This window comes from Netta rufina (genome assembly GCF_964035555.1).
Source record: "Netta rufina genome assembly, chromosome: 11".
Lineage (NCBI taxonomy): Eukaryota > Metazoa > Chordata > Aves > Anseriformes > Anatidae > Netta > Netta rufina.
In genome coordinates, this window is record NC_140134.1 from 20,092,942 (window position 1) to 20,105,095 (window position 12,154).

Consider the following 12,154-nt stretch of genomic DNA (forward strand, 5'->3'; position numbering starts at 1 on the left):
AGCCCTGTGTGCAATGCTGGGGCGTGCAACAAGCCTGTGTGACATTAGGGTGTGCAACAAGCCTGTGTGACATCAGGGTGTGCAACAACCCCATGCATGATATTCAGGAGTTCAAAACCCCTGTGTGCAACAGCCCTGCGCACAGAACTGGGGTGTGCAACAGCCCTGTGAGTGACATCAGGGTGTGCAATAACCCCATGTGTGATGCTAGGGTGTGCAACAACCCTGTGGACAACCCCGGGGCATGCAACTACTGTGTGTTCAACGCTGGGGTGTGCAACAACACCGTGAGTGATGTTGGGGCGTGCAACAACCCCGTGCATAACACCAGGTGTGAAAAAGCCCTGAGTGATACTGGGGCGTGCAACAGCCCTGTGCACAAATCTGGGGTGTGCAACAACCCCATGCACAACACTGGGGCTGACACACACGTTGAGCCCAAAGCACCCTTAGGCTGCAGCACAGATAGATAACATAAATTTATCTCTTATACACCAGATATAGAACATAAATTTGCTTTCCCCCATAAAGCAGAGCCGCTGCTCTGTAGGTGCGTGTCCCTCTGACCGCCACCAAGGCCCTGTCGCTGCAGATGACCCCCCCGGGCAGTTTGTCCTGGTGCCGCACAGTTTTGGGGTTTCTCAGCGGGATCAGCGCCCCCAAACGGGGCACAGTGCAGCAGGACCCCCACACCCCACAGCAATTACACCCCAATTCCCACAGCCAGCCTCTCTCCCAACCCAACCACAGGCAGCTCCGTGAGACGAAGCCGAGCCCCGACACATCAAAACACAGCCGGGGGCAGCTCCCCATCCCAAAACCACCTCAGAGGGGTGAACCGGCCATAAAGCGGCGCGGAGCCACCACAACTCCCTCCCCTTCACACAGCCCCTCCTCCCTCCCTGCCTCCCTCATCGCAGCGCGCATGCGCACTGCCGCCCTCCCGCCCTCCCGCCCCGGGCGCAGGCGCACCGGGAGCCGCCGCCGCCGCTTGGTGCCGGGCCCGCGGCGGGCGGGGGAGGGGGGGGCGCCATGGCGGGGCCCAGCCTGCGGCCGCATGTGCACTGGGCGCAGCGGCACCGGGAGCTGTACCTGCGGGTGGAGCTCAGCGACGTGCGGGTACCCGCCCCGCACCGCCACACGCACCGGCACCGCCACCCGGGGTGGCCGCTGCTCGGGGGAGGGCGGGGGAGGGGGGTTGGGGTTGGGGTGAGGGGGGCGCTGAGGGGTGGGATTGGGGTGAGGGGGGGACCAAGGGGGGACTGGGGAGAAATTGGGGTGAGATTGGGGTGAGGGAGGTGGGATTGGGGTGAGGGAGGTGGGATTAAAGGGAGATTGGGGTGGGATTGGGGTGAGATTGGGGTGAGGGAGGTGGGATTAAAGGGGGGCTGGGGGGAGGGGGGTGGGATTGGGGTGAGATTGGCGTGAGGGAGGTGGGATTGGGGTGAGGGGGGTGAGATTAGGGTGAGGGAGGTGGGATTGGGGTGAGATTAGGGTGAGGGGGTGGGATTGGGGTGAGGGAAGTGGGATTGGGGTGGGATTAGGTTGGGATTGGATGAGGGGGGTGGGATTAGGATGGGATTGGGTGAGGGAGGTGGTGGGATCACTGACAGTGGGATCAAGGTGATGACAGGATTGGGGTGAGGGTGATGATGGGATTGGGGTGAGGTTGGTGGTAGGATCACTGTGGGGGTGAGCTTGGGATCAGGGTGAGGGTGAGCGGGGCAGGAGCAGCAGCAGCAGTCCCGGTGTCCCCCCGAGGCACCGCGCTCTCCTCTCGGTACCGGCTGGGCACAGAGGGGTGGGACAGGGCACGGTAACGGGGCACGCTGCCCGCCAAGGCCCCCTCCAAGGCTCTCCTCTCTCCCCAGAACCCGGACATCACCATCACCGACAACGTGCTCCACTTCAGAGGTAGGTGGCCGGCCCTCGCCTGCAATTCCCCGCGTGCCAGGCACAGACCACGGGGCTCAAAGCATGCCCACACGCAGCCGCCTGCATTTCACCACCGGCCCTATCTTATCTAATAGGGAAAACATCCCACCCCGCATTTAAATGGCAGGGATATTTCGCCGCATCTCTGCCTCACCCCAGCCCCAGCAGCGCAGCCCTTTTCCGCTCATAAAGACCTCGTTTGTGAGCGTTATCAAAGGGCTGCTCCAGGAACTGGCGTGCGATTTGGAAGGTAAAGCAGATCCCTGCCCCAAAGGCCGTTTTGTTTCAGTCGGACAGCCACAGGGGCTGCTGTGGCTCGTCAGGGTGCTGCTGGGGACCTGCTTTTATTGGGGTTTGGTTGTTTATTTGGTCGTTTTCTCCGAAATCTGCTAAATGCAGCCTCCCTGGTGAGCCATTCGATAGGGTATGGCTGCACATCTGTTCACTTCGGGATCAGTTTACAGCACGCAGGGGTGGAAAGGAAACTTGGAGTGCGAGTTTCACTCCCACCGGTGACTGCTCGTCCTGGTCACGCAGCACGGCAGCTTTTCAGCTGGGCTCACACCGTGCCCAGGCAGCCTTTTGGGCTCCTCTTCTGCAGGCTTTGCACTGCAGGTGCTTTCCCAGCACCGTGCAGAGGTGCTGAGCCCAGCTGCTGCGCCTCTGAGCGGCTCCTCGCTTTGGGGCTTCATCCTCCCTCCCAGCAAGGCAGGGGAAGGCACTGTTAAAAATAAAAGTTGAATGTTTCTGTGTGGAAAGTATCCTCTGCAGACAAGGAATGTGGATCTTGCTAGGCCCTTGGTGCTGATCGTTAATTTTTGTTTTCTAGCGCAGGGTCATGGTGCCAAAGGGGACAACATCTACGAATTTCAGATCGAGTTCCTAGAACCAGTCGAGCCTAAAGTAGGTATTTTTTTTTTCTCTTTTCTAACTATTGTAAATGGGAGATAACTTATTGAGAAATATGGAAGGAAAATGGCTTTGCATGAAGTCTACAATGTGCTGTTAGATTTTCTTGGTGACTGTAACTGCCGACAACCTAAATGCTGTCTGTGGCAGTCCTCGGTCCCCGTGCTCAGCCACTGCTCTGCCTTAGTGCAAATCTCATTGGAGCTAGCGCTCGCATGGGTAAATTGTAATAGAAACAGGGTCTTACATTTACCATAGCTGTTACACGGTAGTTGTATTTTCTAATAGGGATTTAAAGCAGCAAAAGAATGGGAGAATCTGGCAATGATTTTCCTGATGCAACCTTGCCTTGGAGAGGAGGGGAACACTGTGGTACAGTGTCAGTGTGATGTTTCCTGGCTGCTTTTCCAAAGGAAAGTCATGGGAACTGTTGCTTTTGACTTGTGCAAATTCCTTAGGTTGCCAGTACAGATATTGCAGGTCCTATTGCAAAATGTTGTTTTAATTGCTGTTGTAGTCTGATAGAGAGCGTGGCTGGGAGGGCAAGCCTTTGCAGGTGGCTGTGAAGTCTGGCTTCACCTCTCAAAGCCATCAGGGGCACAGGGAAACTCTGGGCTCTGCTCCCAGCGGAGGATTTGTGCTGCTTATTCCTGGCTGCCAGCAGTCACGCTAGGAGCCGCGGTTTGGCTCTGCTGCTTCGGCAAGGAAGGGATCATTCCCTCTGTGCAACAGAGCCGAGGGCCAGAGGGTGAATTTCTGGGGTCTGAACTCGTTTTGTCTCCTGAAACGAGTGGTCAGCAGGCAGGTTTCTCGTGTCTGCCATTGGATACCTGGTGGGAGCTACAGATAACGTGCCTGGCTTCCAGGATCCACTCGCCTGTTTGTCACCTGTCCTGGGAAGCAGCAGGTGCATGGCGTGGGGAGAGGCACCGCTGCCACCCGTGCTTGTCCCGGCAGTGCTGTGAGCCAGGACAGCAAGCCCTTGCCTCTGCAGCATCCTTCCAAAAGTCTAGTAGTCACCCCGAGTCACCTTGGAAGGAGCTGGGTGACTGCTGATGGGGGGGACCAGGGGATAGGGTTTTCTCCAGGGTTTTCTCTTCCAGCTTTGGTGTGCACCTTGAGTGCTCGCTGGCACTGAGCTGGCCACCAGTGAGAGACGGAGCCTCCACCGGGCATGGAGCAGGCGTTAGCAGCTGTGAGTTACAGCTGCAGCCTTCAGATGTCCTGGGAGCATCCAGACAGCCTTGACAGGAGCTCCAAAGAACATGCTCAGTTAAGAACGCAGGTCATGGCTCTCCTGCATCAGTTTCAGCTGCGTTTAAGAAGCAGTTTCGGGCAGAGCACCCTGGTGTGGGCTGGAGGTGCAGAGGGATCTGACGGTGGCAGTACGGGTGGCTAGTGCCAGGGTCAGTGCTTGCTCTGTGTGGTGGGATGCAGTGGTGCTGAGCAGGCTTCCCAGCTGGTTACAATGGCATCACAAGTCCCTTACCTTATGGTTTCAGTCCCAGAGCTTGTTTCTTAGGGCTTTTGTTGATGTCTGCTCTTGTGTCTGCCCTCAGCCCGTGTGCAGGGTGACTCAAAGGCAGCTGAACATCACCGTGCAGAAGAAGGAGAGTAACTGGTGGGAGAGGCTCACCAAGCAGGAGAAGCGCCCGCTCTTCCTAGCTCCTGACTTCGACCGCTGGTTAGATGAATCGGATGCTGAAATGGAACTGAGGGAGAAGGTCAGTGCTGCGGGCACGTGGGGCTTGTGCAGCCAGCTTCAGAGCAAGGATAGCTGTTCACCTGCATGTGAGCTTTTGTTTAGCTGCAGTTGTCTGGCGTGCTTGCTGCTGATGCTTTTTCATACAGGTGCCAGGTAGAATTGGTTAAGCAGCTCAGATTTTAGCAGGAATTCAGAAAAAGGCGCGCCTCTGGCTAAGAGGAGCAGCAGTTTGAATCTGAACTGTTGGCTGCACACCAGGCCAGCGCCGGCTGAGCCTGCACCTGAAGGCTTGCACCTCCTGCCCTACGCCCTAGCAGTCCTGTGTCCCGATCCATTCATGTCAAGGGGACACGTGTAGCCCAGAGACACCACTGCTGGACGTGGCTTGTCTGAAAAGCAGAGCTTTCAGTTTCTGTGTGTGCTGTTTCCTGAGCTGCTGGGCTGGCCCTGAGCGTGCGTTCCCACCATGTGGTTAGCTCGAGCAGCTTAATACAGCAGGGAAGTGAAAGCCCATCTTGGAAAGCACTTGAACAGAGCACATTTCTGCTAACTTTTAAAACAAACACTGCCCTGTTCCCCTTCACAGCCACTGAGGAGAAAGGGCTGCTGCAATGCCAGAAACCAGAAAGCAGCAGTGCAGGGCACACATAGAGCCAGGGCTCGATGCTGTTTCCATCAGGTCTCTAGTGGGTCATGAAATGTCTTAAGGAACAGTTCTAAGAAGCAGCAGTAATTAAGAATTAACACAGAAAACAGCTGTCTTTTCAGCAAAAGCACCTAACATAATACCTAGTGAAAGCAGGATAACCAGTTAACACCCTCTGCTTTCTTTCTGGGTGAGAAACGTGCTCTGTTTTATGCAGGTGAACATTTAAACCTTCTAGCAAGTGGCTGCTTAGCTGAGGTTTAAACCCGCTAGCTTTGCAGTAGGATAGTTATCAAATCAGTTGCTAATTACAGTAACACTTGCTAAAACCTTATCCTTCATCTTAAGGAAGAAGAAAAGATTAGCAAAATGAAAATAGAATCCAGAGTCCCAAAAGACCGTAAGTAACTGTACCTTTCTAGTAAGCTGGGGGTTAGAAAGCTTCTGTTGCTCAGACACGTGAGCCTCAACTCTCACGGAGCAATTTTGACTGGCTTGGTGCATCTTGGAGGGGGATCTCTGTATTACACCATTTAGAAATTCAGTAAAAATGCAGTAAAATTTAAAAATCTGACTAGCAAGGCTTCATTTCTAGTAGTTGATGGTAAAAGCAGGCAGAGCCCACAATGCACACAGCTACCCTTGTATCAAAATCAATAATTCCCCTTCTTGTATTCTGGGTTCTCACAGAAAGCCTGGTTTGCAGCTCTAATCTTTGCAGGAGCGTTACCATTGTACTCTGCTCATCTGATGTGTTTATTGATTTTAGCTTTCAAACACCTGAAGAAAGGATACTTAATCATGTATAATCTCGTGCAGTTTTTGGGATTCTCTTGGATTTTTGTGAACATGACAGTACGACTCTTCATCTTAGGAAAAGGCAAGTAATAAGCACTGTTTTATTCACATTGCAGGGGATTGTTCTGTTTCTAGTGTTGCTTTTAACACTTCCTAAATAGTTAAGTCTAAAGGAAGACACATTTAGGAAATGAAACAGTAAATGCACCACTGAAGTGCACAACAAAAGCCTCTCAAAAACCATCACAGTGTCAGGGATAGGAAGACGCTGAAATGACAGTTGTGTATTCTGATGAATGATGCTTGTACTCTGCCAAGATTACAACTGAAGAAATCAGTTGAGAGAACATCTCGCTTAACTGCAGTGCCAGTCTTTTTGAAAATGACCCGGGCAAAATATTTTGAAGCGAGAATCCTACGTTCTGTTGCAGTACAGTGCTATCACTTTTTTTTTGGTAGTAATTACTGTAATAGCTCTTGATCCCTTTGTGTGTGAAACAGAGCACTTGAGCAGTGCTTCTGGCCTAACTGCTGGGACTTCAAGGTAAGGCCTATGAAGTGTAATTACGCATAATGCTGCTTCAAATATAAATAGATTCCTGTTATCAGAAGCTATGCTGCTGCCCCAGCTTTCTGAACGTTGAAATTCATTTGTCTTTAAAATGGTTTTCTGTCTTACAGATTCCTTCTATGATACATTTCACACTATTTCTGACATGATGTATTTCTGTCAGACCCTGGCATTAATGGAAGTCGTGAACTCACTAATAGGGCTAGTCAGATCACCGCTGATACCTGCTATAATCCAGGTAATATTTTAGAATTCTTCTCCTTGTTCCTCCCATGTTTAAAGTAAATCTGTATTTCACTTCACTGTCTTGACTCTCCTAAGATAAGTGGTACAACCTCTCTGGCACTGAACTAGAGAATGTTACCCCAGAGGTAGAAATCCAAGTTTCCCAGCCTTAGTTGTGGCAGGCTCTCTTCTAACACCTGTGTAGAGTACTTTGGGACAACAAAAGCAAGAAGTAGCTGACAAAAACTACATGATTCTGATTTGGTTCCAGTGCCCTTTTTTTCCTGACTGTGGTTGTTGTGAATAAAAATGAAGCTAGATGACTTAGGAATAGGTACCATGGACCTAAATAGAGAGTTAAAAAGGTGTGCTCGAAAAAGCAGGTGACAGCTCAGCTGCCTGGTTATGTGCTGAGCACGGACCTGTTTCACGCTGGAAGAGTAGATAACCTGCATGCTGCTGACAGCAAGGTCTTGCTTTCTCTTGACAGAGGGTGGAGGGTGTGAGTATTCCTTAATTTGTTTTTCTTAAACAGGTATTTGGAAGAAACTTCATTTTGTTTGTTGTCCTGGGAAGCTTAGAGGAAATGCAGAGCAAAGCTGTGGTGTTCTTCGTGTTTTATTTCTGGAGTATCATTGAGCTGTTCAGGTTTGTGGGATTTTTCCACTAGCAGGTGTGGGCAGAACCATCTAGCTCTTCGCAAGAATTCTGTAGCCTTCCCTAGGTTACTCAATCTGCCAGAAGTTGGGATGAGATGGGAGCATAGAAGATAATACTACCCTGAGTTAAGGATAACCTGTTGCTTTCCCTTGGGAAATTCAGCCCTCTAGAAGTATTCTTAAATTGAATGATTACTTCCTTAATCCTTTACTTACTTTAAGGATTAAATGAGGTGCACTGTGCTCTGTTTCTCTTTAAAAAGTAAAGTATTTTAAAGGTTTGTTAGGCAAGTGAGGCAGTTAAATTCATCCGTATGATTAGAGTAACAGCATTCTGTAAACTACCAAATAATGGTGTCCAAAAAAAAAGTGTCCATCATAAGCAACAGGTACATTTTTTAAATATTCTTGTGCTGCTTGGGAATTATATTGACTATTCTATACTGCAGATACGTGCAAAACTAATTCTATTAGCAGCTTGCATTTTAAATGCTGTTTCTTCTAACACTGAATTGGCTTTAGGTATCCATATTACATGCTTTCATGCATTGGTATTGAATGGAAACCACTTACCTGGCTCCGTTACACCACCTGGATCCCTCTCTACCCTTTAGGAGGCTTGGCTGAAGGTATTTAAAAAAACCTGTAATAATCAAGATTAAGGCTGGGCAAATAATTCCATTTTTGGTTTGGCTGCTGGACTAAAAATTAATAGAATAGAATAACAGATAAATAGCCCTTTGCTTTGAGCTGAACCAAATGTAAGCGTTTTTATCTTTCTTACTGAACCAAACATTTTCTCAATTTAATGTGAACAGAAGTCATCGTTTTGGGCACTGGAGAGGAAAGTAAAGGCAACAAAAGGTTAGCGGAACAAAGTGACCAAGCGTGCGCTGCAGACCATGCAAGCGTTACAGGAAGACAACGCTCGCTTCCCTCTGCTGATCCGAGGCACTGTATTTGCTTTTGTCTGCTAGACCTGACTTGGTCAGTCTAGCTTGGGTTCACACCAGCTTACCAATTTTGATGTTATCTTGTAAATCATTGCACAGGACAGGCAGGGGCTGATTGTTCCCCTGAAAGCAGCACAGCCTGTTTCTGAGACAGGCACGGTGCTTGCCTGATGGGGCTCTGCTCCCTTGCTGCTTGCTCTGAGAGCGCCAGCTCCACGGAGAGGTGGGCCCCTAATCTTCTTGTTGCCCCTCCTCTAGAGGGGAGGGGGCTTCACAGCAAACTCTGCTGTCTTAATGGGTCTGGATTTTCTTCTTTTAAAATTTTTAATATGCATATCACTGCTCAGCTTCTAGATGTAGGAAATGTGTTGTAATCATTACCTGTCAGAGCCTGTTTCTATGAGCCAGGAGTAGGCAGTGCATTGCCCAACCCCAGGTACAGGAAAGACTATGCCTGTTTCATTGCTGTGGGCATTGCTGCACGGTAAATACTGCTGGTGAAAGCTCAGCCAGCTGAGTAGTTGTGTACAAGAAGTGTCTCACCAGGCAAGTTTATCGTGGTGAGACTTTTATGGCTAAACTACTGCCTGAGCTACCTGCTTACCATCATACTGCACGTCTAAAGTTAGCTTTAAAATGGGTTCAGAAGTAACACAAAATAATGAGAGCTAGTAAATAAGGGAACATCTTTACAAAGTCGGTGGGGGCTAGGCAACTGTATATCCTACTTGTATGATAACCACATCTTTCTGTTTTCAGCTGTCTGTCTCATTCAGTCCATTCCAATCTTCAGTGAAACAGGGAAATTTAGTCTGGGATTGCCAAATCCACTGAATGTCACAATCCAGTTTTCATTCTTGCTTCAGTTATACCTTATAGCCTTGTTTTTAGGTAAGATACTTAATTGTATTTCTCACTACTGAAATTAAAAAGCCAAATTTCTCTTACTAAGTATATTTCTCCTAGAAAAGTTAAATTTCTGTATTTCTGGGATCATGCAGCAAAAAATTGTTTGAGACTAAGCACTGTCCTGTTTCTTGTTTTATATAAGTTGTCAAAGATAAGGGGAACACACCTACAATTAGCACTGGTTAGCCCCTAAGGAGGAGACCTTAGTAACAGGTTAGCAGGATTATCTACAGCTGACTCAGGTTAAAAGTGAACTTTTTACATGTTACTTATAATCTCACTATTGCTTAGTTTCACCCTGTTACATGTTATTTGAGCTTCAGAATGATTTAGTGGAAATCTAAACATAATGCCAAATTAAAACTGCTTATAGAAGGCTTTTTAAGTAGTAGTATATTTAAAGAAGAACAGTGCATCGACCTTATGTGGTTTCTTGTGTTACATTTCTAAACGTAAGATAACATCATATGCACATTCAGTATGTCTGCACAGCCAGACTTCTCTTTAGTCAGGAAGGATGAATTTCACCTAGAATTTTGAACTGAACTTTCACTAGATTTCTCCCTATTGCAAACATTGCCTAAAGAATACCTTCAGGAGAGATTCAGTCTGAAACACTTGTTTGATCCTTTCTCAGCTCTGCACAGCTGGTGTTGGCAGCTTTGTAAAAGTGACAAACCAAGCCTCTGAATGAGCAGCCTCAGTACCAAGCAACCTGTGCAGGAACTCCCACCTAATCCAACAAGAAAATACAAGCATTAGCTATCAATGATATGTATGCTCCTAAACCCTTGTGTGTTTATTACTATTTTTTTTTTTTAATTTGGTACAGCCATTTAGCTTTGAAGTGATGCAATAGCGTCCAACCTAAGCACTTCATTCTTTTTCAGGGGTATTTGTAAACTTCCGTTATCTCTACAAGCAAAGGAAACAGCACCTTGGACCAAAGAAGAGAAAGATGAAGTAAAGGAGGACTGCACTGCTTTCTTATTTAACTTAATGAAAAGATAAGCCTCTAATTCTTATGGTTTTAGCCACTGTAATTTAAAGAATTTTGTATAATTAAATGATCATACTCTATTTCATGATTTCATAGTGAATTCAGGTAACATTCCCATATACTGTATTTTGTTCCCTTTCAATCATACATATGCATGACATTTACCACTGAACGGTTACATTTAAACTTGTATCCTATCAACTGCCATGTTAGAAAGAAACCCTATTATCTGCAATTATCTGCATATAATATGCTTTTAAACAGTGGAGCAGCACTAAATAGAAATAGCGTTTATCTTTTAATTGGGTATTTGCTCTTTCAATATTGCATGCAGATAAGGCTTCTGATGTTGGGATATACTGCTGGCTGGCCCATGCTGTTCCTGGGGGGCTTTGTGGTGGCACGAGGAGCACAGTCTGAGACCACTGTGAACAATGTTTGGGTGTATGTTAACGGTAGGGGTAAACTTGCTCAGCCCTCATGCCCCCCTTTTTTGGGCAGCATACTGATGTTGCAGAATTAAAACCAGAAGTAGCTGGCTGATGTCAATTTAAATGCTACATACCCCTTTAATCCGTCTCTAGTTTAGTCTGAACAAAATAGGGGCATTGTGTGGAGCATAGCAACACCCATATACCTGTAGCAGTCAGTAGGAAAAGGAAGCTGCAGCTCTGTCCCATGGTCAGAAATGCTTTCCTGATAATGCAAGCACTGAAAAATAAGGAAACAAGGAAACACGGGTACCAGCTTTCTCCTAGCATGTGAAAGCCAGAACACCTCCCTCCCTGTCATAGAAATGGAAATACCGAACACCTCTGATTGTTCCTGCCACAGCTGTAGCTCCTGCATTTATAGCCTTTGGAAAGGCAACAACAACTGCTTTTCTACTTAAAACTTAGTAAAAAGGGAAAAGGGGCCCTATTTCCTCTGTGCTTGCTTTAAATAAAAACAACAAGATCTGTTCCCCTTCCATTCCAGGACATGCTGTCTCTCACCTGGAAACCTTCATTTCAGTTGGCTTCATTTCAGCATGCCCTTCTGACACCTAGCCTCCTCCAATCGATTCCAGACCCCTCTGGCCCATTCAATGAAGTTTAGGGAGTATACTGCAGGTGTGCTCTAAAACCATGTTGTGGCTATAAACAGGTTGCTTCACAACTGCTGCTTCCCCCAGGGCAATGCAAAGCAAAGCCAGCAATCCAGATCAGGCACTGAAGCTGAGATTAGCATCGTGCCATTTTACTACTTGCATTATCTTTTTCTACTGTAAAATGACGTGAATCCTCCAGAAAGTTATTTTCTATACTTAAAGATAACAAACAGCTTACTATTTGTGACACGGCCCCAGTGATTGCTACTGTAAAGGAAAGAAAATAACGTTGTAAAGAGATTATAAAAAAAGAGCTGGTACAAGCTCCACACTGCATTTCACAATTGTGTTTTGTCAACAAGAGGCATGATGCAATTTATCTTTAGAGATACTTGAGGCTCAGTTGCAAAGAAGAGTGCAGGTAACTTTCTCAGAAGAGCTGGGCGTTATTTACACACTTTCACTACAGCACACACTGTACATATGTTTGAAGTATGTCAAAGGACTGAACTAGCTGACTTGGAACAGCAAAGATCACTTTCATACTTTAATTACTGGGCATTTAAACTTCTGTTATAAAATCCATATGTACTCATACATGATATTTCTCAGTGAAACTGTGGTACCTAGTGCGAGCTGTAATGGATCTTACACTACTGAGTTTTAGTCCTTCAGAAAGAATGTGTTTCTATTAATAAAGATTTACAACCAGATTTTGCTTTGAGTTCAGTTATTTGCTCTTTTCCCTGAATGC

The 12,154-nt window shown here is 47.3% G+C and overlaps 1 protein-coding gene across 3 annotated transcripts; it reads left to right on the plus strand.

Moving 5' to 3' along the window:
* The first annotated feature begins 1,026 nt into the window (after positions 1-1,026).
* HACD3 (3-hydroxyacyl-CoA dehydratase 3) lies at positions 1,027-12,106 on the plus strand. Of its 3 annotated transcripts, XR_014618749.1 has the most exons (12): positions 1,027-1,119; positions 1,872-1,914; positions 2,765-2,838; positions 4,404-4,568; positions 5,544-5,595; positions 5,965-6,075; positions 6,675-6,802; positions 7,325-7,437; positions 7,971-8,077; positions 8,267-8,312; positions 9,161-9,292; positions 10,201-12,106. XR_014618749.1 is itself a non-coding variant. In XM_084293241.1 (11 exons), exons 1-11 carry the CDS (start codon positions 1,033-1,035, stop codon positions 10,275-10,277), a joined length of 1,089 nt encoding a protein of 362 aa, XP_084149367.1. In that variant the 5' UTR covers positions 1,027-1,032; the 3' UTR covers positions 10,278-12,106. The 3 variants fall into 3 exon arrangements, 2 of the variants coding, with proteins under 2 accessions (XP_084149367.1, XP_084149368.1); XM_084293241.1 differs by lacking the exon at positions 8,267-8,312; XM_084293242.1 differs by lacking the exons at positions 9,161-9,292; positions 10,201-12,106 and having other exon boundaries at positions 8,267-9,153.
* The last annotated feature ends 48 nt before the right edge of the window (positions 12,107-12,154 follow it).

Excerpts from the sequence above, each read along its gene's own strand:
- HACD3 (XM_084293241.1), top strand. The coding sequence starts at position 1,033 with ATGGCGGGGCCCAGCCTGCGGCCGCATGTGCACTGGGCGCAGCGGCAC. Across the intron at positions 1,915-2,764 it reads CAACGTGCTCCACTTCAGAG|CGCAGGGTCATGGTGCCAAA; the intron begins GTAGGTGGCCGG and ends TTTGTTTTCTAG. Across the intron at positions 4,569-5,543 it reads AAATGGAACTGAGGGAGAAG|GAAGAAGAAAAGATTAGCAA; the intron begins GTCAGTGCTGCG and ends CTTCATCTTAAG.